The 26,391-nt window shown below is 40.2% G+C and overlaps 1 protein-coding gene across 1 annotated transcript in view; it reads right to left on the reverse strand.

Annotated features, from left to right (window-relative positions):
* The window catches only part of CP (ceruloplasmin (ferroxidase)), a 90,613-nt gene that overhangs the window by 2,088 nt on the left and 62,134 nt on the right, over positions 1-26,391 (reverse strand). The window contains exons 10-18 of the mRNA XM_006895574.1: positions 20,263-20,410; positions 16,266-16,478; positions 14,289-14,496; positions 13,417-13,556; positions 11,809-11,937; positions 6,362-6,468; positions 4,582-4,798; positions 3,426-3,565; positions 1,666-1,861 (exon numbers count right to left, since the gene is read on the reverse strand). Coding sequence (XP_006895636.1) covers positions 1,666-1,861; positions 3,426-3,565; positions 4,582-4,798; positions 6,362-6,468; positions 11,809-11,937; positions 13,417-13,556; positions 14,289-14,496; positions 16,266-16,478; positions 20,263-20,410 — 1,498 coding nt within the window. The remainder of the gene's footprint in view (positions 1-1,665; positions 1,862-3,425; positions 3,566-4,581; positions 4,799-6,361; positions 6,469-11,808; positions 11,938-13,416; positions 13,557-14,288; positions 14,497-16,265; positions 16,479-20,262; positions 20,411-26,391) is intronic.

Genomic DNA, 26,391 nt, shown 5'->3' on the forward strand with positions numbered 1-26,391 from the left:
TCACAGTGTTCCCTCACTGCTGCCTCTGCAGTCCACACATCACACAGGACTGACCACCGCCTCACTTCACAGTGTTCCCTCACTGCTGCCTCTGCGGTCCACACATCACACAGGACTGACCACTGCCTCACAGTGTTCCCTCACTGCTGCTGTTTTTCTGACTGAGACCGTTGTTTCCTGTGGTTTACGCCCATGCTAACAGTAGTCTGTAGAGTGCAGTGAATATACTTGCCTATAAAGTTTAGAGGTTCAAGTCTTCCCAGAGGTGCCTCAGGAGAAAGGCCCAGTGATTTACTCTTGAAAAATTTAACACTGCAAACGTGGGAACACAGTTCTACTCTCTCACATACTAGTCACTGACACTTGGCATTGATTCAGTGACAAACAGCTTTTTTTAAATTATTATTTCATTACTTTTAGTGAACATTTACAGAGATTTTGGGTTTTCATTCATTCATTGTTGCACTGTTTTCTCTACCCTCCTCCCCAGTTCGTTCTTTCCCCCCCCCTCCCCGAATGTCTGTTTTAATGTTCCTTAAAGACTAACTTTTTTTCTTCCTCACTTAGCTTTCTCCACCTTATTAAATAGTTAAGATTCAGGAGTAGACATTAATTTCAAAAATATTTAACCTTTATATTTCATTTATGTGTTCTTTTCATACCTGTTTTGAGGATGATAATACATGCTTGGAAAGTTAGAGCGTGAGTAAAACGGGAAGATCATTAACATCAGTGGCTGCAACAATGGGCTTAAGCAAGGTAAAGATACTGATGGCGGCTTAGCATAGGGCGGGGTTCAGATCTGTGGGCCATATCGTCAGCCTGGTGGCACCAAATCTCAACAACAATACTGCTGTGAGAATTTTCCATTCTATACACTTTCCATCTGTTGGATTTGCTATTCCTAATCCCAACAATTCCTCACTCAGAAAGACTGAAGTCTACAACAACAAAACCAGAATTTTTCATTTGATGCAAAACATATCCTTGGTGTTTGTGTGTGAACCAGCTACTTATTTTCCTGGCCCGATGTGGGGGATGTGTTTTACAGAGATTGGAGAGTAGAGAACTTAGATGTTTTTCCCCTCCCTGAATTCTAAGTAAAATTTAGCTTCTCCATTCCTCCTTATTCCATTAAGAACAGAAACACATTGTATTTCCCGATTTTATAGTTCTATTAACTGTGAGGGTGGGCTAGACACGCTCATGCATACTACATGGAAGCTGAAATAAAGTTAATGTTTGAAGAAAGAACATCAATTCTAAATCTGGCTTTAAGTCGGGTTTTGTTTCATTTAGGTTTTGGTAAGAATCCGGCATGGCACCTTCTATCAGCTGTAAGTATTTCTGCAGTTTCAAATTATTGGTGGTATCAGGAAAGGAGCAAACTCTAACACCATTTAATAATAAAAAAGACCTGTTTTTAAAGCAGAGAGGAAAGAAACCAGGATAAGGAATTCACAGATGCCTCACATGGGGAAAATGTTGAGACAAGCGTGACTGTCATGTGCCATCCCGTCAGAACCGACTCATAGCTGACCTAGCAGCTTTTCAGAAGCTGTGAATCGCATGGGAGGAGATTACTTATCTTTCTTTCATGGAGCAGCTGGTGGATTCGAACTGCCTGCCTTTGGGTCAGCACATCTTCATTCTCCTCATGACTACCTTCTAGAATCAGAATCTTAAGTGGGTATTCACCTTCGTTTGGTAGAACGGTGTAGGTCGTTTCCATTCCGGCGTGGATGTGATCGGTCACGTGGCAGTGGAGGAGCCAGGTTCCGGGTGTGGTTGGGAACATTTCCAGGGCTTGGTATGTCCCAGGAAAAACGTCAAAGACGTCAGAACTATACATGCCCCTGAGCTTGATTAGAGAAATGACAAATACTTATTATATGTGACAGTTCATGGAAACAGTCTTACATTGGCCAGTTCAAGGGTGTTAGAAAACTAGGGTAAGTCCATTTAAAAAACCACAACCACACATTTCTGTGTTTAGACAGTGGGTATGCGTATTCCCTCTAAGCCCGTGACACTGGATATCAAGTGAGTATGACGGAGAGAAGATGTGATAGAATGAATCCATCCACCGGAATCTCTGACAACATCTAATCCCGGTTTAGCTTTCTCAGAACACTTGTGTTAAACTGGGACATTAGCTGTGGCTCCATTTCAATCTCACCCTAGTTTTTCCCAGGCTGTCTTAAAATTGCTGTAAGACTTAGGGGCAGGAAGGGTGCTGGAGAAGCCAGAAACCTGAGACAGTTGGGGAATAGTAGGAAAATTGATGCCTTCCCACTGTGGTTCTGGACAAGAATATTGAATTGAATTTACCCTGGACTGCTAGGAGAACAAACAGGTTCATCCTAGAGAGGGTGAGACCAGGCTGCTCCTGGGAGGCAAGTATTCTTAAGCTTTGTTTAACATACTTTGGACATGTTGCAAGGAGGGACCAGTCCTTGGAGAGGGACATCATGTTTGAAAGCATAGAGGGACAGCACAAGAGAGGAAGACCCTCAATGAGATTCAGTGACCAGGGTAATGAGGGTGTGTGGGTTCAGAGCTGCTGTACATAGCGTTGCTATGAGTTGCAGACGACTCCACAGCACATAACAACAGAGACAGAGGTGATGTTGATTGCTGTCAAGTTCGTCCCACTCACAGCTGACCTTCCAGTGGGTTTTCAGAGGCTATAACTTGTAGGGGAGGAGATTGCCCATCTTTCTCCCTCAGAGAAACTGGTGGATTGGGTGGGCAGCGTAGCTCCTGACCACTAACCCCCAGAGCTCCCTAAAGACAGCAGTTGGGGGTATTTCTCTAGGAAGAGAAGTGTCCACTAATTATACAACAAAATACCTAACAAAATAGACTTCTGTAGTTTGAAGTTTGTTTGCTTTGTTATTTAGTTCCTAAATACAACTTTAGGCTCCTGCTGAAATAGTAATACTTAAGACCTACATCAGTAAGATCTTTCACTAGCAAAGTCAGAGTCTCACTCACAGGCTGCTTAAGAAGCAGAGTTTAGAACAATGAGGGCAAGGGTTGGAATAGTTTTGTCTGCTCTCTCTAGTTCTCTGACGTGCTATTAAGGAGGTAGCCTTTACCCTCTGCTAGCCAAGTCCATTCTGATCTCTTACTGTGGAATACCTGAGCAGAGCTCCACGAAAGTCCACTAAAACGAGTAAATTCAAAGCCCCCGTGGTGGAACAGACTGACAGTGCGACGTGAAATGGTCCCATTCCTTTTGGGATTGTAGTGCAGCGCAGCTTCTTACCACTAAACCACCAGAGCTCAAGCCCCATACTATTTGAAAGCAGTTGTCTCTTGAAACTTCCAATTTTTCATAGTCTCTCTGAGGAAGTATTTTCTTCCCTGGCTTGAGAATATTTTCAGGCCGAGCAAGAATAATTGGCAAGGATGGCTCTTACCTTGTACTGGAAGCTGTGGCCGTGGAAATGCACACTGTGCAGGTCTATCTCATTGCCCATTCCTATCAGATACCAGTTGACTTCATCTCCTGTGTACATGGTGAGACCTTCCAAGTTGCCAAACATTCTTCCGTTGATTGCTGTGGAATGCACATGATTTACATATTACCTTTTAGGATATCCTAATCTAATAGCTGCTGTATGGAAAATAGGACTATTAGAATAACGTATAAAATCTTTTTTGAAGGGAGCTCTGGTGGCCTACTGGTAAAAGGCTGCACTGTCATCCCAGAGGCGCATGGTTCAAATCCACCAGATGCTCTGCTGGAGGGGCAATCTCCTCCTGTACCGTCAGATCTGATTTGACGGCACACACACATAAAATAATAAGAAAATTTTAAAAAATATCTTCTTTGAGGTAATGAGGCATTTTATTACATGAGAAAGTAAGTTATCTTAATTTTATATTTTATTAATTTTATATTTTCTTATATTATGCTCTCTTAATTTTATCTTATATTTTGTTAAATGGAAAAATAAGCTATCTTAAGGTTAATGAAGTCACACTGCTATTCTAGCCAGTTAGCCCCCAAAAGTCTTCATGCTAATTGTAGATTTAAAAGGGAATGATAGCCTGAAATTGAGAGAAATTAGTTGGTTGTCAACATGTCCCTTTTTTTCCAAAAGAAAAAGGAAAAAAGGGAAACAAACTTAAAAAACAAAATGAGGCAGAAGTTTATTTTAAAGAGAAACATAAGTTGTACAACAATGAAAGAATTTTTTCAAAGAGAAAAGTGGACTGGGGGGAGTGGGCAGGGAGGAAAATATAAATGAATAAATAGAAATCCAAGTTCTCTATAAACTTTCATTAAAATATCAATTAAAAAATCCTTGCCAGGGAGCCCTGGTGGCCTAATGGCAAGAAGCTGCACCACAATCCCAGAGGTATGTGGTTCAAATCCACCAGGTGCTTTGCTGGAGAAGGAGGGGCAACCTCCTTCTGTACCTGTCAGATCTGATTTGACAGTACACACACACAAAATAATAAAATTTTTAAAAAATCCTTGCAAAAAAGGAAACATAGGAATAGCCTTAAATTTATGTGATGGAAAGGATTAGGAAAGGAAGGAATTAACCAAAGAATGTCTCCTCATACCATGCATTTTGTTGCTCTCGATGAATTCCTCGTTGTCCTTGTCTACTTTATCAGGCTGATCAGAGTATGTTCTGATGTTGTCATCTAAGTACCAAGATTCGTTCTCATCAAAAACTAGGAACAGGAGGGAGAATTCCCGTATCTTTATGGGATTAAATACTTTTAAGTAGTGTGTCCGGCAGACAATCAGTGGGCCAATTAATCCACTATAGAGATCCTGAAAACAAGCAGAAACTTCAGTTACCCATATGATGCAGGTCACGATGTCAGAAAACCGAGACTTGATTGTTAGAGCCTCAGGAATGTTCGAGGGATGGATTTAAGTAGTAGATCTTTCCTAGACTGGGCCTGTCAAGTCTGTAAATTTGCTCTTATGAAAGTTAGAACTGGTGAGTGGCAGATAGGCCATGTGAGTCATGGTGAAGTGAACAAAGAGGTGCAGGCTTCAGAAATTGGCTTAGCTAATGAGCAGCATTTGATCTTCAAATGAATACTGTGGGTCTAATAATTGAACATTCATCAGCGTCCCTCTAAGCCAAGCTCAATGCTGGTCACTAAGAATGCAGAGATGAATCCACCAATGCTCCTATCTTCCAGGACCTCAATCTCGCACACAAAACAGAAAAGTAGAAGTGAAACCCTCATCAACCATGGAGGCAGATGTAGTGCTAACAGGCAGATAAGAGACTTGAATCTGCAAGAGGTTTGATTTAAAGTTTGGGCATCAGAGGTGGCAGATAAGAGCTTAATGAGCCCTTAAACTATGGCATATTAGGGGATTTTAGATGTTATAGGAAATAAGTTGTCATTGAAATAACAATGGACTGAGCTCTGTGTGGAAGCTGATTGTCTGGAGGAAATAATGGTAAAGAAGTAGGTGCTTGACCTCACGGTTTGACTTGGAGAAATGGGTAATGTGGTACTTGGGAGGTGCTAGGCTTGCTGAATATGCAAAGCCTGTGGGACAAGCTGGTGGAGATGTCCAGAAGGCAGGTGGATCAACGGGCCTAGCACTTACGAGAGAGGTTTGGAACATGGATTTAATTCTACAAAGCAGTCTTAACATATTTAGTTTGTGGTGATTCTTGAGTGGTTTATTAACGGAAATATTTAACTCAACAACTTCAGTTGGGCAGTGATTGTTGAGCTCAGCACTTTCATTATCATGTAACAGTACTTTTGGATTTATATATTCCAGGGTTTGTTTTTTAAAAAAATTTAATGTATTTTCACATCAAAAGAGAAATAATTCTGTTGGTTACTATTTAATTTCTGTGTCACTTGCTATCAGCAGTCATGTTGTTGTTGTTATGTACTGTCAAATCACCTGCAACTCATAGTGACACTATGTACAACAGCCCTAAACACTGCTCTATCCTCTGCCAGTCTCACTGTCTCTGATACACCTACCTCCATTACCCCAATCACTGAATCAGTCCATCTCATTGAGGGTCTTCCTCTCCTGTGCTGTCCCTCCACCCTCCCAAGCATGATGTCCCTCTCCAAGGACTGGCCACTCCTTGCAACATGTCCAAAATATGTCAGATGGAGCTTCAGAATCCTTGCCTCCAAGGAGCAGCCTGGCTTAACACTCTCCAGGACCTTGAGTCAGCAGTCATAGTTTGGTTAAAATTGTATCCTTCCTTAACAAAAAACTGAAAACATGAAACCAAAATGGATTGCAGAGTAGTTTATTTTCCTGGGTTAACTCCAAACCTATCTTCCTTCAATTGTGTATCTATTTTGAGAATTGACAAAGCACAGATGACTTTAAGTTTACCTTGACTTGATCCACAGTTGAATAGTAAGCCCACGGAATACAAGCCAAATCCTCTCTTCCAGCTCCAGATCTTTCTGGGATTTTCCATATATAAGTTCGAGTTTCACCTAAATTGTTAATGTATCTGGTTATAATTAGTGTATTTTTTAATTGGTTTGCATAAGCCATTTATATACATTGTGTTTTATACATGTACTATGTGTTTTACATAATCATTCATATATAGTGTATTTTATATAATTAATTATGATTGTTCTATGCTTATTATCAGCCTGTCTTTTTAAGTCCCCATTGAAGCTTATCCACTATTTCACCCCATCCGCCCACTAACCTCTGCTATCCCATTGACTTCTCCCCTTCCCCTTTCTCTGCTTCTCTTCTCCCCTTCCCTTCTTGAACATTCATACATCTCTTACCCATTATCCTCTTGTTTTCACAATAGTGGCCTTAGGCAACATTTGTCCTTATGTGACTGAGATATTTCACTCAGCATAATGCTCTCTATTCTCTCCCAAGTTATAAAGTATTTACAAAATTGTTGTTCCTTAGTGCTGCATAGTATTCCATTGTGTGAATGTACCACAATTTCTCAATCCATTTTTTGAGGTATTTTTAAAAAATTTTATTTTATGTTGGTTTGCATACAAAATTCATATACATCATGTTTCATTCATGTGTGTTGTATTGTACACATTCCTTCATTGTGTTTTGTACAGTCATTCACACACACTGTGCTTAATAAAATAAGCCACCGTTGATTTATGCCACCATTTATCCTATCTTTTCAAGACGAGGGCAAGGTTTTGATCTGTTGTTCATAGAGTTGCTATAAGTCATTGTTGTTGATTGCCGTTGAGTCGAGCACAACTCATAACGACCATATGAACAAAAGACCTGAAGCCTTTCTATAACTATCGTCATTACTCAAAATACATAAGAGTTTCCAGAGGCATGTTGTTTAGGAAGTGGATGCTACTTCTGCTTACAAACTTGTCGTAAACTGGGAGTTCCACCAAACACTGTCCACCATGAGCAACTGTTATGGCATTTGACACCTCAGTGATACAAGGCTGAGCATCACAGCAACCCCAGGTTATCTCAGTACAGCACATTAACAGAAAAGTGCCGTACCACTTAGAAGGATGTTCCTCCAAAATATAGTAACAACCACCTTATAAATACAAAGGCCTCCACGAAGTCTTGTTGACTCTAATCAAGAGGCTTAAATAAAAACAACCGATATATTGATGTTGCTGGGTTCAGTTGGTTCGCCTGCTACCCATAGCAACCCTGTGTACAGTAATACCATTTGGCCCAGCAATGCCCCTGCTGGGAATATACCCTAAAGAAACAGAACCACCGTCCAAACAGATACCTATACACCCATGTTTATTGCTATGTTATTTACAATAGCAAAGAGATGGAAACAGCCCAAGTGCTCATCAGCGAATGATTGGATAGAAAAACTATGGTATATTCATACAATGGAATACTGTACAGCACTTAAAAACAAGGAGCTCATAAAATATTACACAACATGGGGGACCCTGGAGGACAGTATACTGAGTGAAATGCCTCAGTCACAAAAAGACAAATACTGCATAACACCATTGTTATAAAACAGGACGGACTTGGGGGGTTGATGGAAACTAAGAAAAGAAGGGACAAATAATGAATACTGCATTGCAGCAGAGGAAGGAAAGATCTGTTTAAAAGGAATATATGATTAGGCATTTGGACAGCAACAGCCCAGAATAAGAGGTACATGGCAAAGAGGACTGGAGAGAAGGGGAGAGGTAGCTAATTGTGCAACAATGATAGAATTTTTTTAAAAAAAACTAGGGAAGGGGGAATGGAAGGAGATGGGGTAAAATGTGCAAAAATGAATGAAGGAAAATCTAAATTTTCTGTAAACTTTTGTTAGTAGAAAAATTAAAAATTTTATTCAAAACAAGATTAGGCAACCTGGGGGACCCTGGAGCATATCATGCTCAGTGAAATATCTTAGTCACAAGGACAAATATTGTGTAGCACCACTGTTACAAAGCAGGTCTGACATGGAAGGTTGGGAGGAGACTAGGACAGAGAAATTGGAAGATGTGAAGGAAAGAAATGTTTAAAAGGAATACATCATTGGGCATTATATGTATGAAAATATCCCAGAATAAGAGGTACTCATTGCAAAGAGGACTGAGAGGAGGGGGTAGGTAGGTAATTGTGCAACAATGAATGAATATGGGGAAAAATTGAATTGGGGTGGGGTAAGGGAGGAAAGGGGTAAAAAGTGCAGCCATGAATGAAAATCTAACTTCTGTAAACTTGTTAGAATCACAGACTTTTATTTTAAAAAAAACATGCTGACGAGGTTGTGGAGAGATTGGAACCCTTTTTTTCACTGCTGATGGTTCAATATAAAAAAAGTGGTAATATGGTTCAACTACTAAGGATAGCAGTTTGACACTTTTTTCCCTATTGTAAATAATGCAACAATAAACATGGGTGTGCATATATCTGTATGGTGGTTCTGGTTTCTTTGGGGTATATTCCCAGTTGGTATTGCTGGGTCAAATGGCATTTCTATTTCCAACTGAACATTTGATCTCCTTTTCATTCTGATCTGGCTTTGGGCCTTTTGCTATGTCTTATGTACAATAGACACAAGGCCTAGAAAGCTCTTCCTCACAATTACCATACTCATAGAATTGGGTTTCTAAAAATTGGTGAAAAAAGGAGAACTGAGGCACAAACAGAGACTTGTCTACACCAGTGTTGATAGCAACATTATTAACCATCACAAGAACATGGATACAGCCCAAAAGTCCAACCACATTCAAATGGATTGAGAAATGATGGTACATTCACACAATGGAATAGTATGCAGCACACAGGAAGTTGGATGTTGTAAATTAGTACCTAAATTGGGAGGGACTGAAGAGCATTATGCCGAGTGAACTAACTCAGTTCCCTAAGGATAAATACTGTGTAAAACCATTATTGTAAAATGAATGTGAGGATCCAAAAAGAGGAGGAGGAGGGTGGACGCAGAGGAGTGAGGTTGGGACGTGTGTGTGTGTGTGTGTGTGGGGTGGTGGTTAACCATAGGGCTGCACAGTTTCATGAGGGGGGAGTGAAGTAAATAGAAAAGATCCAGTGTGAAAAACTATGTATTCAAACTTTGTAAATAAACCAGTATAAAACATAAAAAGAAGTCATTTACATTGTGTTTCATTAATATACATTGTGTCCCATTCAATCCCTTATTTACATTGAGTTTCATAACATTCATATACATTGTATCACATATAATTAATTACCATTGATCTGTGCCTATTATTATACCATCTTTCAAGTCCCAATTAAATCTTTCCCATGCTCTCCCTCTCCCCTCTGCTATCCTAATGATCTCTACCCTTCCCCTTTCCTTTTCTCCTTTTGGACATTTATACGTATCTTACTAGTTATCCTTCAATTGTACAGCAGTGGTCTAATGCAGTATTTTTTCCTTATGAAATGGAGTTAGTTTACTCTGCATAGAATTGTTTTTACATTCACATATTTCATAAGAATGTGAGGACTGTGGAGGAGTGGAGTCAGGATAGAGGTTGGTTTTATCTTTTTTCTAAAAAAAATATTTTACACAATGGAATACTCTACAGCATTGAAAGACAATGAACTCATTAAATATTATACAAAATGGGTGACCCTGGAGGACATTATGCTAAGTGAAATATCTCAGTCACAAAAGACAAATATTGATAGGGCCACTGTTGTAAAATGGGACTGACTTCGGGGTTGAGGAAAGACAGAAGGAGAGGAAGAATGATGTATATTGCATTGAAACAGATTAGGGAGAGAACTGTTTAACAGGGATATATATAATTGTTGTCATGACAGGAGTCCAGAATGAAGGCTGCACAGTGGAGTGGACTTGGGGGGGAGGGACAGCATAACAATGAAAGAGTTATTCTTCTACTTTTCAAGAAGAAGAGTGAATTGGGGGACAAGGGGGTGGATAGGGAGGAAAGTGCAACGATGAATGTATGGAAACCCTAAGTCTCTAAACTTTAATTAAAATGAATTGAAAATTTTATTTTAAATTTATTTGCATACAAAATTCATATACATTGCATTTTACACATTCCTTCATTCACGATGTGTTCCAAATGATTATCCCCATTTATTGTGTTTTATAAAATGAATCATCATTGATCTATGCACACTATGACCCTGTCTTTTCAAATTCCCACTGAATCTTTCCAAATTCCTCTCTCCTGCCCACAAACTCTGTGATCTCATGATTGTCCCCCTTCCCAACCTCCATCCCCCTGCCCTTACCCCTTCTCCCTTTGAAGTATATCCACATCTTGCTAGTTATCCTTCTGTTTTGACAACAGTGGTCTTAGGCAGTGTTTGTCCTTCTGAGACTGAGTTGTTTCGTGTTTTAAAACAAAACCTTTTCTGCTAGATAAACTGAAACAACTTTATGGAGCAATTTTCTTTTTCTTCCTTGATATAAATGATAATTTCAAGTTAATGTGGAGAAATGGTCCTTTCCTAAAAGCTGTCTTTATAACAGGAGAAAAATACCTCTATCACTGAAGAAAACACACACCCTTCTGTATAATCTACTTTAGCTTTTAATGTGTTGACTAAAGACATGTTACTTGCGCTCCTAAGTGTATGCCACATACTAGCCTATACACTGGGGATTTATAACTCAGAGTGTATCCTCGAGTGCCTAGCAGTGTGGGAGACAGGCATGGGACCTTGAGCCACAGGGCAGGGAGTTAAGTGTGGACATACATTACAGCTGAGGTGTGAAAGGACATCTCTGTGCTCACTCATTTTTTAGTATCTACAGCTGTCCACTAACATACTTTGGACATATTGCTAGGAGGTGTTATTCCCTGGAGACGGACATGATGTTGGGAAGGGTGGAGGGTTGGCGAAAGAGAGGAAGACCCTCAACCAGGTGGATTGACGAAGTGACTGCTGCAGTGGGCTCTTGTGTGTCAGGGGGTGTGAGGATGGCACAGGACAGGACTGTTTTCAGATCTTTTGTTCACAGGGTCACTGTGAGTCATGCTCAACTTGATGGCACCTAACAACAACAACAACAACACAACAAGAAGCTGTCCACTACCATCAGACTTTCGCTCATGGCTTTCCTGTATCACACCTCCTTGCATCTGGACAACCATCTGAGTCTTCACTGCCTCAAGATAGACTGTGGTGTTGTTGTTAAGTGCCGTCGAGTCACAGGCGACTCATAGTGACCCTATGAAGGAGAGTCCTCGACGCTTGGATGCCTTTCATCCTCTCTCCAGGTTCATAGGGTTTCTGGAGGCAAGCTATTATGGAAGTGGACTAGATAAGAATATTTCTATAGTAACAGACAAACATGCAAAGTTACTAAAGTTCATCCCCTCCACCCCCCACATGAGTACCTGGTAATGTCGGAAGAACTGTAGAACTGTCTGTCTTCACTCCGTGCGCATGTATTGAGTATGGCCTTGTGGCCATGTTTTTAAAGATAATTTTGACGATGTCTTTTACATCTGCATGAAGTTGTGGACCTGGGAGAAGTGAAGAGATAAAGCAGCTTTAACTACCTGTCAAACTAAGAGTTCTAACTCTGTAATAAAAGCAGAGGTCAGGTGGTGTTCTCAGCCTGAAGGCCAGTTGTCCTTTTGCTTCTGTCTTCATGCTGTAGTTAATACGGGATTTTTGCCTGATCCCTGAGGGCTTGTAATACAAATGCTAGAATTGGTTGCTTCTAAAAATGGACTACAGATGTCTTCTCTTATGAAGCCAAGTGCTAGCCAGCAAGTCACCTTCAGAATCTCATTTAATCACGGTGAGCCCTGCTATGACTCTACCCCAAGGAGCATTTTGTAGCACTTGCTCGTTTCTGAGACCACTGTGTTTCTCTACCTCCGTCTCAGAAACCAGGGTTCTGCGCGAATCGAGTACACCAACTTCTCCAAGACTAAATGATGGGCAGTCTCCTAAGAGATTTACAGCTTTGCAGACCCACTAGAGGGTCAGCTATGAGTCTGTTCTGATTCAGTAATGGCAACGAGGTGAGGACTCTGTTTGAAATTACAAGTCACTTCTTCTGTGTGTGTTCTTCCACTCAGTTACAACTCACTTCCTACTGAGTAGTGATCTGGGAATGATACAATTTCACCCCTTGGGTTTAGGAGCCCAGAATATCCAAACTTCACAGGGTGGAGACTCTAGGAATATGGAAACTTGGGAGATTCTGGATAGAGGGTTGTGTTTTTGGCAGTTGATGATTTCAGGAACATTCCCGAGGCCACTGTTTACTTCATTTTTAACAGTCTATCATAAAGTTAGAGAGCTCTGGTGGCCTAGTGGCAAGAAGCTGCGCTGCAAACCCAAAGGCATGCAGTTCGAGGCCACCAGCTGCCCCATGGGAGAAGGATGGACAGTCTCCTCCTGTGAGATTAACTGCCTCTGAAAACACACTGCAGAGTCAGCTATGGGTCAGTTCTAACTCAATGGTACAAGACAACAATCATAAAATTATTCAAGGGAAATTTAAGGCAGTTTTCTCCCCACCCTGTGCACACTAACTCTTCTCTATTTCATATATATATATATATATATATATATATATATATATATATATATATATATATTCTTACATTTCTATCTTAAAAGGCAAATAGCTACTATGATCCTTTAACATTTGGCGAGGAGAATGATGGAGATACTTTGGTTAAGAATTTCATTAGAAAGTAATTTCTAGACATTTCACCAAAATGGATATCATTTCATAAGCAACCACACATGTAAAATATCTATCAATATGTGAAAAAACACAATGTTTGTAACTTAAGATGAATAGTAATTAGTATTCCATATTCTTTAGTAAACAAACACTTCTCTTGGATTTTTGTTGAATAGCCCTGATAACTGAGAACATAAAGCCCGCAAAGAGACCGACTGTGCCAGCACGCAGTGTTTCCCCACCTCACCCCACCTCGCCCCACCTCGTCCCACCTTGTGTACAGCAGCTGTTAACATACCCAGAATTCCCAGGTGCTCTTCCTCTGCCTTCCTCACCACTTGTTGGCTGAATGTGCTGTCGGTGTATTGCCGGTACACAACTTTCTTATACTTTGAGCCTATGTAGAATTCTTCCTTATCTAAAAATGCATTTGAAACACTTAAAAAAAAAAAAAGAACACAGAGAAAGTTAGTCCTTGTAGTACTGAAAGTGGGAGTTGTAAACTTCACAAAGTTGGAACAAAAAAATATCATTTTGTTTTTCACTATGGTAGGTTTGTGTTTTTTTTTTTTTATTCTTAAGTATAAAGAGGCTAAACACTGTGGTAGTTTTTAATCATTTTTCCACCCCAGAAGAATGAATATAGCATTGATAACAGGTGTGGTAGAGAGGGTACATAACTAGCAGCAGAGTCATCTGAATATTAGCCCTAAATCTGCTGTCATTCACAAAAAGGACCTCTAACAAGTCTTGGAAAGTGTTGTGGGTTTTTTGTTTTGGTTTGGTTTTTGCTGGAGGCTAATGATGAGTCATTTGTGACACATAATGACACATAAATGACATATAACAACAACAACTCAAACCCCCAAACCCACTGTCCTGGAGTCAGTTCTGACTCACAGTGCCCCTCTGTCTGTTTTCTGAGACAGTGACTCTTTAGAGGAAGATTCTATTCATCTTTATCTTGAAGAGCAGCTATTTGATTTGAACCAGTGACCTTGCAGTTAGCAGCCTGGTACGTTACACACTACACGACCAGGACTCCTTCTTGTGGTTAGACCTGCTGTTTAATGCAACGATCTGCTCTTCTAAAATTTAGCATAACGTTTACATCTGTGAGAAGGAGAAGCGGGAGTTGAACAGTTTGGAAGTCAGAGCCTAAGGAATTACTTTTGTTCCTGTAACCGATGCAGCTCCCTTTCCCAGTCCCTGCGTGGAGAATAATCCCACTCTATCTCCACCGCTGCGATGTAGTAGGTCCGCTCTCCCAGGTAGTAGGTGGAGTCCTCCGAGGAGCGGCTGCACTTGTTCACAGTGTATTTTTGCTTCATGCCACCCACATAGTGATCTGTTGTGAGGCACTCAACATCAAAAGTCCCTAGAGTGTCAAAAGAAAAAGCCCGTCACTCTGTTGCTCTTTCTCTCCAGGCCAGATTCCCACCTCATTCAGTATCAACTCCAAACCCTCCCGGGCTTCCCAGAGAGTCTGGCTTCCATAGAATCTGGCCTCCCATCTGGCCACACCCTCTAACACCCTGTGCTTGCTCTGAGCCCAGGTATCACAGCCTCTTTGTTCTTCCTAGAATAAGCCCAGCGTGTGCCTTCCTTTGGGACATTACACTTGTTTTCTCTTCTGGAACACTTCCTCCCAAATACCCATGTGGTTCACGCCCTCCCTTCATTAGGTCACTGCTCAATTATCTCTGCCTCAAAGAATTTATGCTGATGGCCTGCCTAATAAGTATTTCATAGTATTTGCAACCTCTTGTTTATCTTCCTCCTTCAAGGTTTCACTTCCTCAAGCACAGATACCATCTCCTTTGTTCATGGTTGCATTTACCCTTTTGAATGAATGAAGGGAAATGGGACACTGGACTCATTGCCATCGGAATAGAATCAACTCACTGCTGACCTTCTAGTGGGCTTCCTAAAGCCCAGTACAGAGGGTGGAATGGCTCTGGTGGCCTAGTGGTAAGGAGCTCCTCTGTCAACCTGACAACGCAACTGGTTCAAATCCTGCACGGTTCAAATCTACCTGATGATCCACGGGAGAAAGACAGGCAATCTCCTCCTGTGTGATTTATTGCCTCAATGAAGGTCAGCTCCAAATTGGTCCTAACTCTATGGTTCATGACAACACAACCGCAACAATGTTCTAAAGTCAGGATATTCAATTGTTAGCAGCCAAGCCAACAGTGTGAGCACTCAGTGTCTACACTGCATCTGGGCTACACAGAGAGGTAGGAAAGCTTAGGTACAGAGCCTTTCTGGGAGCCAACCCCCTGCCAGTCTGATTTGCCAGCTGTCTCTGTAAAAGGATCCTATTAGGAAGGGGCATTGTATTGAGAATTCTGCTCTGTGGGAACGGAGAAAATCCCAATCCACCATTTTCTTTTTTTCTTTTTTTTTCTTAATTATATTTTATTAGGTAAAATAAATTACCTTGGATAAGTTGCCAACATCTTGTTTTTGAAGGATGAGAAAGCTAATTAACTTTACAGATTTTGCATTTTTAAAAAAACGTTGCACAGTCTCTCTCTCTCTCTCACACACACACACACACACAGAGCGTTTCACACTGTGTAATAATACATATATATTATGTTTTATATATATAATTACTATTGATCTATGCTTTATTATCCCATCTCTGTCACCCAGGCAGACATATGCACACCCATGTTTGCAATAGCAAAGATCTGGAAACAAGGCAAGTGCCCATCAACAAACAAATGAATAGAAAAGCTCTGGTATAGTCATACAATGGAATTCTATTCAGCACTGAAAAACAAGGAACTCATGAAATATTATGCAAAATGGATGACCCTGGAGGACATTATGCTGAGTGAAATATATCAGTCACAAAAGGACAAATACTTCATAGGGCCACTGTTGTAAAATGGGACTGACACCAGGGTTCAGTAACCCACCATATTCTTGAGCTTCCCCACTCAACAAGCAGGAAGTGGGCTTGTCTGGTATAGAATTGCTTGGACACCTGACCCAGATAATGTTCTTCTAAAGGAGGGCAATGTCCTCGGGAGGGGAAGGTATAAATGCATCACTCAACATGTCTGCCATGGGATTTTGAACCTAACCTGCACTAGTTAATCCAGCAAAGGTCTGTCTTGTCTTTAAAGACGATACCTTCAGTGTCGGGATTCATGAGGAGTGTAAGAGTTGTTTGGGGGAAGAGGTTTGCCGTGTCCCTCCTCTCATCTTTTGACAGATACGTGTTTCCTGAGAAGTATATGCCGTGGACATCGGCCTCATTGCCAGCGCTGAATAAGTACCAAACGACAGAATCTCCTTTGCACATGTTGAGACCAGGCAGATTCCCATACATGAATCCATTTATGGCTGTAAAAGTTGAGAAAATAACATTTTGAACATGGTTTATTTTGTGTTCTGTCATATAACACCCCCAGACTTCTTAGAGCCAAGTTTTGCCTTTCATCCACCCAGACCTTCCCCCTTTACATTTGAGGGTTATATGTGGCTCCTCCTTGTACCTAACACTTCCAGGGAAGCCCTGGCTGTGAGCAGCAGAGGTGGATGTTAGGTTTTTGAAGGTTTATACAAGTGTCACCAGGGTTCTAGAAATCTTACTCTTCTCAGCAAACCACTTCTCAGTTCTTCTGCTGATCTTATTGATAAGTATAGAAATCTGGGGAAAGAACAGCCTTTTCTGGGCACTAAAGAGCCAGATTATGCTTTCTGTGTGCTATTCCCTGGCTTATTGTGAGTTACAAGGAAGACATTTCCTCTCATTGCCTTTCTTAAAAAATTAATTTTTATGGAAGTTTACAGAGACTTTGGATTTCCATTCATTCACTGCTGCACTCTTTCCTCCCTGTCCACCCTTCCCCCTACCCACTTTCTCATTGTCTTTTAAAACAGACAATATTCTGAACACCTCCAAAGTGCAAAAATACAGAATCAGACTAAATATGGGACAGATTATAAGTACTATTATCAGTGCCTACCCAGCTTTCAAAAATAAACAAAAGCAAACTGTTTTTAAGTCAACTTTGTCTTTTCTTCTTCAATACTCTTACACCAGCAGTCAGGAAATTAAGTCAAGCAGCATTAGGAAAATCTGCTGTCAGGAACCTCTCCAGAGTGCTGATCATGTCAGTCGATGTCAGTCTAGAGACTAAGACATGCCTGATCCAGGCCATAGTCTTTGCAATTACTTGCTATGCATCAGAGCTGGACAATGACTAAGGATAATAGAAGAATTGATGTCTTTGAGTTGTGGTGCTGGAGAAGAGTTTTGAACATATCATGGACTTCAAAGAGAACAAACAAGTCTGTCCTGGAGAGGGGAAAACTAAGTTGCTCCTTGGAGGCAAAGACTTTGAAGTTCTGTCTCACATACTTGGGACATGTTGCCAGGTGGGACCAGTCCTTTGAGAAGGACATCATACTTGGAAGGGTGAAGGTACAGTGTAAGAGAGGAAGATGGATGAGATGGATTGACACAGTGGCTGGGTAATAGGAGTAAGTGTGTCAGAGACAATGAGACTGGCTCAGGATAGGCCGGGGTTCAGAGCTATTGTGCTCAGGATGGCTATGAGTTGTAGTTGACTCGACAGCACATAACAACTACAACATTAGCTATAGTGAATTTCACATGTTTTCCATCGATCATTGTAAGCCTTTTGAACAATTAACCCACATCTCTAAATCCTGGTCATGCTTTAGAATCACGGAATCTGTCTCATTTCTATTGAGTTTAGAACTGACTCATAGCTGTTCCTCCAGTGGATTTTCAGGGGCTGGAAAGGACAAGGGAGGGAATGGTCAGTCGATCTTTCTCCCTCAGAGGTGATGGGTTAGAATCGCCAGAGAAGTATGGCCTTTGGATTATCAGTGCAACTCCTTACACACTAGGCTATCAGAATTTCCAGAATCACACTGGGGGTTAAAATATGTTCATTGTCAACTAAATACAAAGATGTGGGTGGTCCTGGGTGGTCCTTCAGCTCCTCAAGAGGCTTCCCAAACCCAAAAAACAGACTTACTGCCAGTGAGTTGGTTCTGGTTTACAGTGATTCTCTGTCATGCTTCTGAGGCTGTAGATTTTAACAGGAGGAGGCTTCCCGTCTTTCTCTTGAGGTGGACAGCAGTGCAACACACTAATACTACACCACTCGAGCTCCTAAGCTATTCTAATATGCAGTCTAGGATACTAATTAATAGAAGTATTTTAGTTGACACATTGGCCTTTGTATGTATTGAATAATAGGATGAACCTATCACTAGTGTAATTTGTAATTAACTATCACTTGATGTGTTTCAACTAACAGATGCATCCCTGGACATGCTTACCAGTCTATACCAGCAAATTTAAAGGACAGTTGCCTGACTGACTTTTGGAAGAGATCCATAATTGTTCCTATTCCCAAGAAAGGTGATCCAACAGAATGTGGCAATTATTAAAAAATAATATCATATCTAAGCAAAATATTACTGAAGAGCATTCAAAACCTGCTAGAGCAGTACATTGACAGTGAACTGCCAGTAGTTCAAGCTGGATGTAGAAGGGGCTACAGCACTAGGAATATCATTACTGGTGTCAGATGGATCTTAGATGAAAGTAAAGAATATCAGAATAATGTCTAGTTGTGCTTTACTGACTTTGCAAAGCCATTTGACTAGGTGAATCATAACAAATTATGACTAGCATTGAGAAGAATGATGATCTCTAAATATTTAATTATGTTCATGCAAAACCTATACGTAGGCTTACAAACAGAGCAAGGGAACACTACATGGTTTAAAGTTAAGAAAAGTGTGCATGAGGGTTATATTCTTCCTCCATACCTATACAGTTTGTATTCTGAGCAAATCATTTGAGAAAATGGACTCTGAAGAAGAGAATGGACTCTGGATCAGAAAAAGACATCAATAACCTGTGTTACACAGATGACACAATCTTGCTTGCTGAAAGTGAAGAGGACTTGAAGTACTTGGTGCAAAAGATCAAAGTCAACAGCCTTCAATATGGATTGCATCTCAACATCAAGAAAACAAAAATTCTCACCATTGGACTGACAGACAACATCATGGTAAGTGGAAGTAAAGAAAGGTTGAAACGGTCAACAACTTTATCTTACTTGGATTCACAATCACACCATTGGTGCCAACATTTGCACAGCCTACAGTCAAGGACATCTCCAAATTACTGAGAAACAATGATGTGATTTTAAGAACTAAGGTTTGCCTGATTCACACTATTGTATTTTCAGTTACTTGCTATGCATCTGAGAGCTGGATAATGAATAAGGATGGTGGAAGAAGATGTTGGAGAAGAATGATGAATATCCCAGGGACTGCCAAAAGAACAAACAGATATGTCTTGGAGAAGGTGCAGCCAGAGTGCTCGTTGGAGGCAAAGATGGCAAAGATGGCAGAGATGACATGCTTTGGGCATGTTGCTAGGAGAGACTATTCCTTTGAGAAGGGCATTATGCTTGGGGAGTTGGAGGGTTGACAAAAGAGAGAAAGACCCTCAACCAGATGGATTGACACAGTGACTACAGCAATAAGCTCATAGATGTCAGAGATTGTGAGACGGCATGTGATAGGGCAGGGTTCAGATATGCTGTTTGTCAGGTTGCTATGAGTTGTATCTGACTCGATGGCACCTAACAACAACACCACCACCACTATAGAGCCAGAGAGGAGAAAAAAAAAAAAACCCACATCAATTTAAGTAGTTCCTAAAGTTTTATGTGCATCAGGACCACCCGAGTTTGTTAAATACAGATTGCTGGGGCCTGTGCTAAAGTTTCTGATTCAGTAAGACTGGCTGGGAATCTGCATATCTAAGGAGTCCACAGGTGATGCTCATGATCACACTTTGAGGACCACTTATTTAATCAATGTATTTTTTAATATTATTCACAATTACACGAAATGATGTGTAATTGACCTGTACGCTAAAAAACTAATGATACTATTCTCAGAGCACTATTGAAAATGAAGGTACAAAGCCTCCTCCGCCCCTCATCTGTCAGGATGTTGTTTTGTTTTATTTTCAGGCACAAAGCTTTTTAAGGAATATTCGGGTGTAACAAAAGGATTGCAGAATAGTACTGAAAGACTGCGATATAATAGTGGGTGATTTAGTACTTACAGTGCATCTTATTAGATTCTTGAAATTCATCATCTTCTTTATTCAGATTAGGTTCAGTGGTAAACATTGCAATATTTTCATCCAGAAATAAACTCTCATTCTCATCAAACACTGTGGGAAACAAGTAGAACTCCTTGTCCACGCCTTTCTGTAAAGCAAAGCAAGAGTAAAAGAGTGACTGAGAAGAAAGCAGAGAGACTCCCATTATAGACTCCTATTATTAGTTGTCTACAACTCGATGTTTATATGTGGTGCTGGAGAAGAGTATTGAATGTACCACGGACTGCCAAGAAAACAAATAGATTCATCCTAGAGAGGGTTAAACCAGGCTGTTCCTTGGAGGCAAGGATTCTGGGGCTTCGTCTGACATACTTTGGACATGTTGCAAGGAGAGACAGGTCTTTAGAGAGGGACATCATGCTGGGCAGAGTGGAGGGACAGCACAGGAGGGGAAGACCCTCTATGAGGTGGATTGATTCAGTGACTGGGGTAATCGGGATGGGTGTGTCGGAGCCAATGAGATTGGCACAGGATAGAGCAGGGTTTAGGGCTGTTGTACATAGGGTCACTATGAATCGCAAACGACTCGACGGCACGTAACAACAACAACAACGACTCGATGGCCCCAAACAGCAACAATGTAATACTTTTTAGACGTAGCTATGCTACCCATGCGTGGACAATGTTTGGTGGAGCTCCCAGTTTAAGACAAGTTTGGAAGCAGGAGTGGCATCCACTTCCTAAACAACATGCCTCTGGAAACTTTGAGCAAAGATAACAGTTATAGAAAGGCTTCAGGTCTTTTGTTCATAGGGTCATTATGAGTCGTGCTCAAATTGACAGCAATCGACAACAACAACATGCTAAAGGAAAGACAAGACATTTTAATTTCTCTTTGTAAACTTATGAAATACTCCATTTGCCCATGGTTGTTGTGTGCCATCAAGCTGACTATGACTCATAATGACCCTATGAACAATGGCCTTATCTTGAGCCAACCTAACCATCTCTGACACACCTGACCCCATCACCACAGTCACTGTCACTCCATCTTGTCCAGGGCCTTTTCTCTCCTGTGCTGGGCTTCTACTCTTCCAAGCATGATGTCCTTCTCTGAGGACGGGTGACTCTTGTCAAAATGCCCAAATATAAGAGACTGAGCTTCAAAATCCTTGCCTCCAAGGAGCAAACTGGTTTCCCCTTCTCCAGGACAGGCCTGTCCATGGCATGTTCAATACTCTTCTCCAGCACCACAACTTAAAGCATTTATTCTTCTTCTGTCATCCTTAGGCCTTCCTTAATATCTGCGAATATTATAACTCAACATGATAATTGGAGCCTCTGTGTCTCAACATCCTGATTCTTCTCTCCCTAACTGCCTGCTTTTCCTGCCCAGAGTGGTTAAAATGAACACTAATAAGTAAACAGTAAAATGGGGGCATGTGTCTTGACAGGAAATTAAGGACGTTGTCATTCATATTCATGAAAATGAAAAGAATTCTTGTAAGGCTGAGCAGATGGAAGCAGATTGAGAGAGGAATGATCTAAGGGAAGAAATAGGATTCCAAGTGAGTTAGAACAGGAATCTACTGAATCTCCATCCTTCCCAGGGAACGTGTTACCCCATTAACTCCACGTTCACTGCTCAAGTTAACACAGAAAAAAGGAGAGGAGAGGAGAGGAGAGGAGGGGGGAGCGAGGGTAGGGGAGAAGAAGGGAGAGGAGAGGAGAGAAGGGGAGAAGAGGGGAGAGGAGAGGAGAGGAGAGGAGAGGAGAAGAAAGCAGACAGAAGTGCTAATCTGAGTCATGAAACCACTCACAAGATCTAAGGATAAAACAAATGAGCCTCAGAGAATAAACTACATCTTCATCTCATTCAAAACCAACTTCAATGCTATCAAGTGAGAACAGATCCATAGCAGACCCTCCCATGCGTTCTCTGAGGTTGTAAATTGCATAGGAGAAGATTGCCCATTTTTCTTTTGAGGAGGGGGCCATTGGATTAAACTGCTAAAGAAACCCCACCTTTAGTTAGCAGTGTAATTTGCCATGCACTACTCAAGAACTCTTTATTCCTTCAAAACAGAGAAAAATTTACTATTGATCTATGCCTCTTATTTACCCGATCTTTTCAAGTTTCCATGAATCTTTCCTATTCCTTTACACCCCCTATATTGGCCCACTGAACTCTGCTATTTTACTTATTTCCACTCTTCCTTTTTTTCTGCACCTTCTCTCTTACCCTTTCTCCTTTTTACATATTTATACATGTCTTACTAGTTAGTCTGTTTTTACAATAATAGGCTTATGCAGTATTTGTCCTTATGAGGCTAAGTTCACTTGGTATAATGATTACTTGACTCTCCCATGTAGCATTTTACAAAATTGTTATTTCTTAGTGTTGCTTAGTATCTCATTGTGTGAATATACCACAATTTCTCAATCCATTTGTTTGTTGATGGGCATTTGGGCTGTTTCTGTTTTCTTGTGACTGAGAATAACACTGCTATGTACATATGTGTACATATCTCTGATCATGTCTTAGTTCTGATTTCCTTAGGGTATATCCTTTTTTTAAAAAAAAAAAAATGGGGTTTGTGTACTGTCGAGTTGGATCTCACTGGAACAGGAGGAGATTGCCCCTCCTTCTCCAGTGGAGCATCTGGTGGATTTGAACCATGTGCCTTTGGGATTGCAGTGCAGCTTCTTGTCACTAGGCCACCAGAACTCCCTACCTTGGGGTATATTCTTAGCAGTGGGGTAGCTGAGTCACTTGGGATTTTTATATTCAGCTTTTTGAGAAAATGCCAAACAGCTTTCCAGAATGGGTGTACTATTTCACAATTCAGTGTATGAGAATTCCAATATCTCCACATCTCCAACATTTATTACTTGCTGTCCTGTTAAACTTTGTTACTGCTACTGGGGTGAGATGGTTTCTCATTGTAGTTTTGATTTGCATTTCTCTTACTGCCAGTGATTTTGAGCATATCTTCATATGTCTGTTGGCCAACTGAATGTCTTCCTCTGTGAAAAGTCTTTTCATGTCTTCTGTCCAGTTTGTGTGTGTGTGTGTGTGTGTGTGTGTGTGTGTGTGTGTGTGTGTGTATTATCGATCTTTTCCTTATAGAAGCCAGTAGGATTCTGTAAACTTGCATTATGAGATTATTGTCTTACATTTCATTGTCCAGTGTTTTCCCCAAGTCTGGAAGTTTCCTTTTCACCTTATTGGAAAGAAGTTTTTATGTACACAACTACTTGATTTTTAGAAGGTTTCATTGGTTGATGTTCTCCTGGTTGTGTATTGTTCATCTCTTTCACGTCTGCATCTCTGCCCTCTGCTCTGTTTCTTGATGCTCTAGTGCAATTTTTAGTCTTTTCTGACACCCATTTTGTTCTCTTCCTTTCTCCTCTCTATATGTGATGACCTTTTGTTCTCTTCATGAATGATATCCTTGGTGCCAACAATGTGTCTGATCTTTGATCATCAGTGTTCATTGCCTTAAACTTATTGTTGAGATGATAGTTCACTTTAAAAAAAATGAAAATGGTTCATATACATTTGAAAAGGTACTCCATCTCACTAATAAGAGAAACACAATTTAATACTACAGAGATACCTTTTATCACCTATTTGGGCAAAGTTCTAAAGTTTAGCAACATACTTTGTAGGTAATCTGTGATATTTTGTGGGAATAAAACATTGAACAAAACTTAAAGTGAGGAACTTGACACCTAACAGAATCCTATATGTGTTTATTCCTTGACCTAGACATACCACTGCAGAAAGTTCTTTAGAAGTGGGGATACTGCAGATTTTTTCCCTCCCTCACTTAATTTAGGCTTGTGAGAAGGAGCCAGTCCCTGGAGAAGGACATCTTGCTCGGTAAAGACTTAACAAAAGAGAGGAACACTTTCCCTGAGACGGGCTGACCAGTGACTGCAGCAATGGGCTCAAACAGAGTTTCCTTCTTTGTCCATAGGGTGCGGATGTATCAGAACTGACTCAACAGCATCGAACAACAGTCAAGAGCATGTACTGTGACATTATTTGTAAAAGTAAAGACTGAAAATGATTCAAACTCATACCAGATAGGGAAATTTCTATAAACTTAAGCAGTCACATGCAGAGTAATGTCCATAATAAAGAGGAATGAGATATGTATTACTAGTGGAGGAACTTTCAGATTATAACAAATGACAAAAGCAAGGATTTATATTGATATATTTAGCAATAATTATATATATCTATCGTTCTACTTATCTACATCTATCATTATGTACATATAATATATAAAGATGTAATATATCATAAATATGAATGTGTTATACCATTAAGCATCTGAATTTGAACTATTGACCAAAGCAGATTGGGATAACAGTTCAACATATATGTACTACAATGTCTTTGAGTTGTAGCAGTGGCAAAAGTGTACCACAGACTGCCAAAAGAAAAACAACTCTTATCTTAGAAGAGGTGCAGGAGCAACCCCTATGGAAGGTGATATGGTGCTTTCTCAAAAAGTTAGAAATAGCTACACCATGCTGGACCCCTTAAGCTCAAACAGCTGGAGTAGCTCTAGAGATATATGGGTCTTTCACAAAACATTGCTGTACTGTGGAATGCTATATAGTTACAGTGAACTAAATTCTACTAAGAAAAGTCTCACACAATGTCAAGAAAGCAGCATTCTGCCTCAGTTGTCATGAAAAACAAAATAACCCTTCTCCTAACACAGCAAACCCAATGAATACCCCAGACATCGAGAACCAGAAGAAATATGTTGATGGAGTTATATGAACAGCTACAGAAAAAGATGCAAATGATGGAAGAAACAATTAAGAAAGCAAATACAACAGTCCAGAAGAAATGTTTTGATGAGGAGCAACTTGAACAGCTATGGAAGAAAATGCAAAAAGTGGAAGAAAGAATTGATAGTATAGATAAACAGATACAAGAACTTGAAAAATCGTAAGACAGAGAGGGTACAGTCAACACAGTCCTGGAAATGATAGAAAAATGTGAAAATGCAGTCCAGAATATTAAGACTGAAATTGCAGAAGTGTCCAACATCCTGGGTAGGACAAAAAAGTAGAACTGACAAAATGGAACAGAAAGTCAGTGAATTGTAAGACAAGAGTCTCACTGAAAACATACTAGAAGAAAAATAAGAGATGAGACATAAAGAAAATGAAGAAAACGTTAGAATTATGTGGGATAACACACAGATGATTGGAATTCCAGAACAGGGAAGTGATAGGGAAATCACAGAAAATTGTTGAAGAAGTACTAGAAGAAAATATCCCAGGTATTTTGAAGAATGGGGAAATCTACATTCAAGAAGCACAGCGAACACCAAATAAACTGGACCCAAAAGAGAAAAGCATTAACACATATCATAGTCAAATTCTCCAAATTAAAAGATAAGGATAGAATTATGAAAACAACATGATAAAAATAATCACCTAGAAGGGGGAAATTATCATTTCTCAGCAGAAACCATGTGACCTTGAAGACAATGGGATCACATATACAGAAAGCTGAAAGAACAAAAATTGCCAACTGAAGATCCTATACTCAGCAAAGCTCTCCATCAAATATGAAGAGAAATTAGATTTTTTGCAGAAAAGAAGGAACTTAAGGAATTAGTGGAAACAAGACCCAAAATACAAGAAATTTTAAGTAAAGTCCTTCACATGGAGACACCAAAGGAAAGTGTGTGGACCATAGTAACCAGAAATGACAGAAAAAGAAACATGACAAAATGACAAAAGTAAAACCTGGCCTGACAGTAATCACACTTAATGTGAATAACTAAATGCACCAATTAAGAGAAAAAGAAAAGAAGATAAAAAAAATCAAAGTCCATCAATATGTTGCCACCAGAGATACATCTTAAAAAGGAAGAGAAAGATAGACTCAAACCAAGACTTGAAAAAAATATACCATCACAACAAGATAAAGGTAAATAATACAATAGAAAAATGGGCACAGGATATGAACAGACAATTCACAGAAGAAGAAATCCAGATGGTTAACAAGCACATGAAGAAATGTTCAAAATCCCTAACTCAAAGAGAGATGCAAATTAAAACTATGAGATATCATCTCACCCCAGTAAAAATAGC

The sequence above is a fragment of the Elephantulus edwardii genome, unplaced genomic scaffold, assembly GCF_000299155.1.
Source record: "Elephantulus edwardii isolate Elephantulus edwardi_28Jun2011 unplaced genomic scaffold, EleEdw1.0 scaffold00169, whole genome shotgun sequence".
Taxonomy (NCBI): Eukaryota; Metazoa; Chordata; class Mammalia; order Macroscelidea; family Macroscelididae; genus Elephantulus; species Elephantulus edwardii.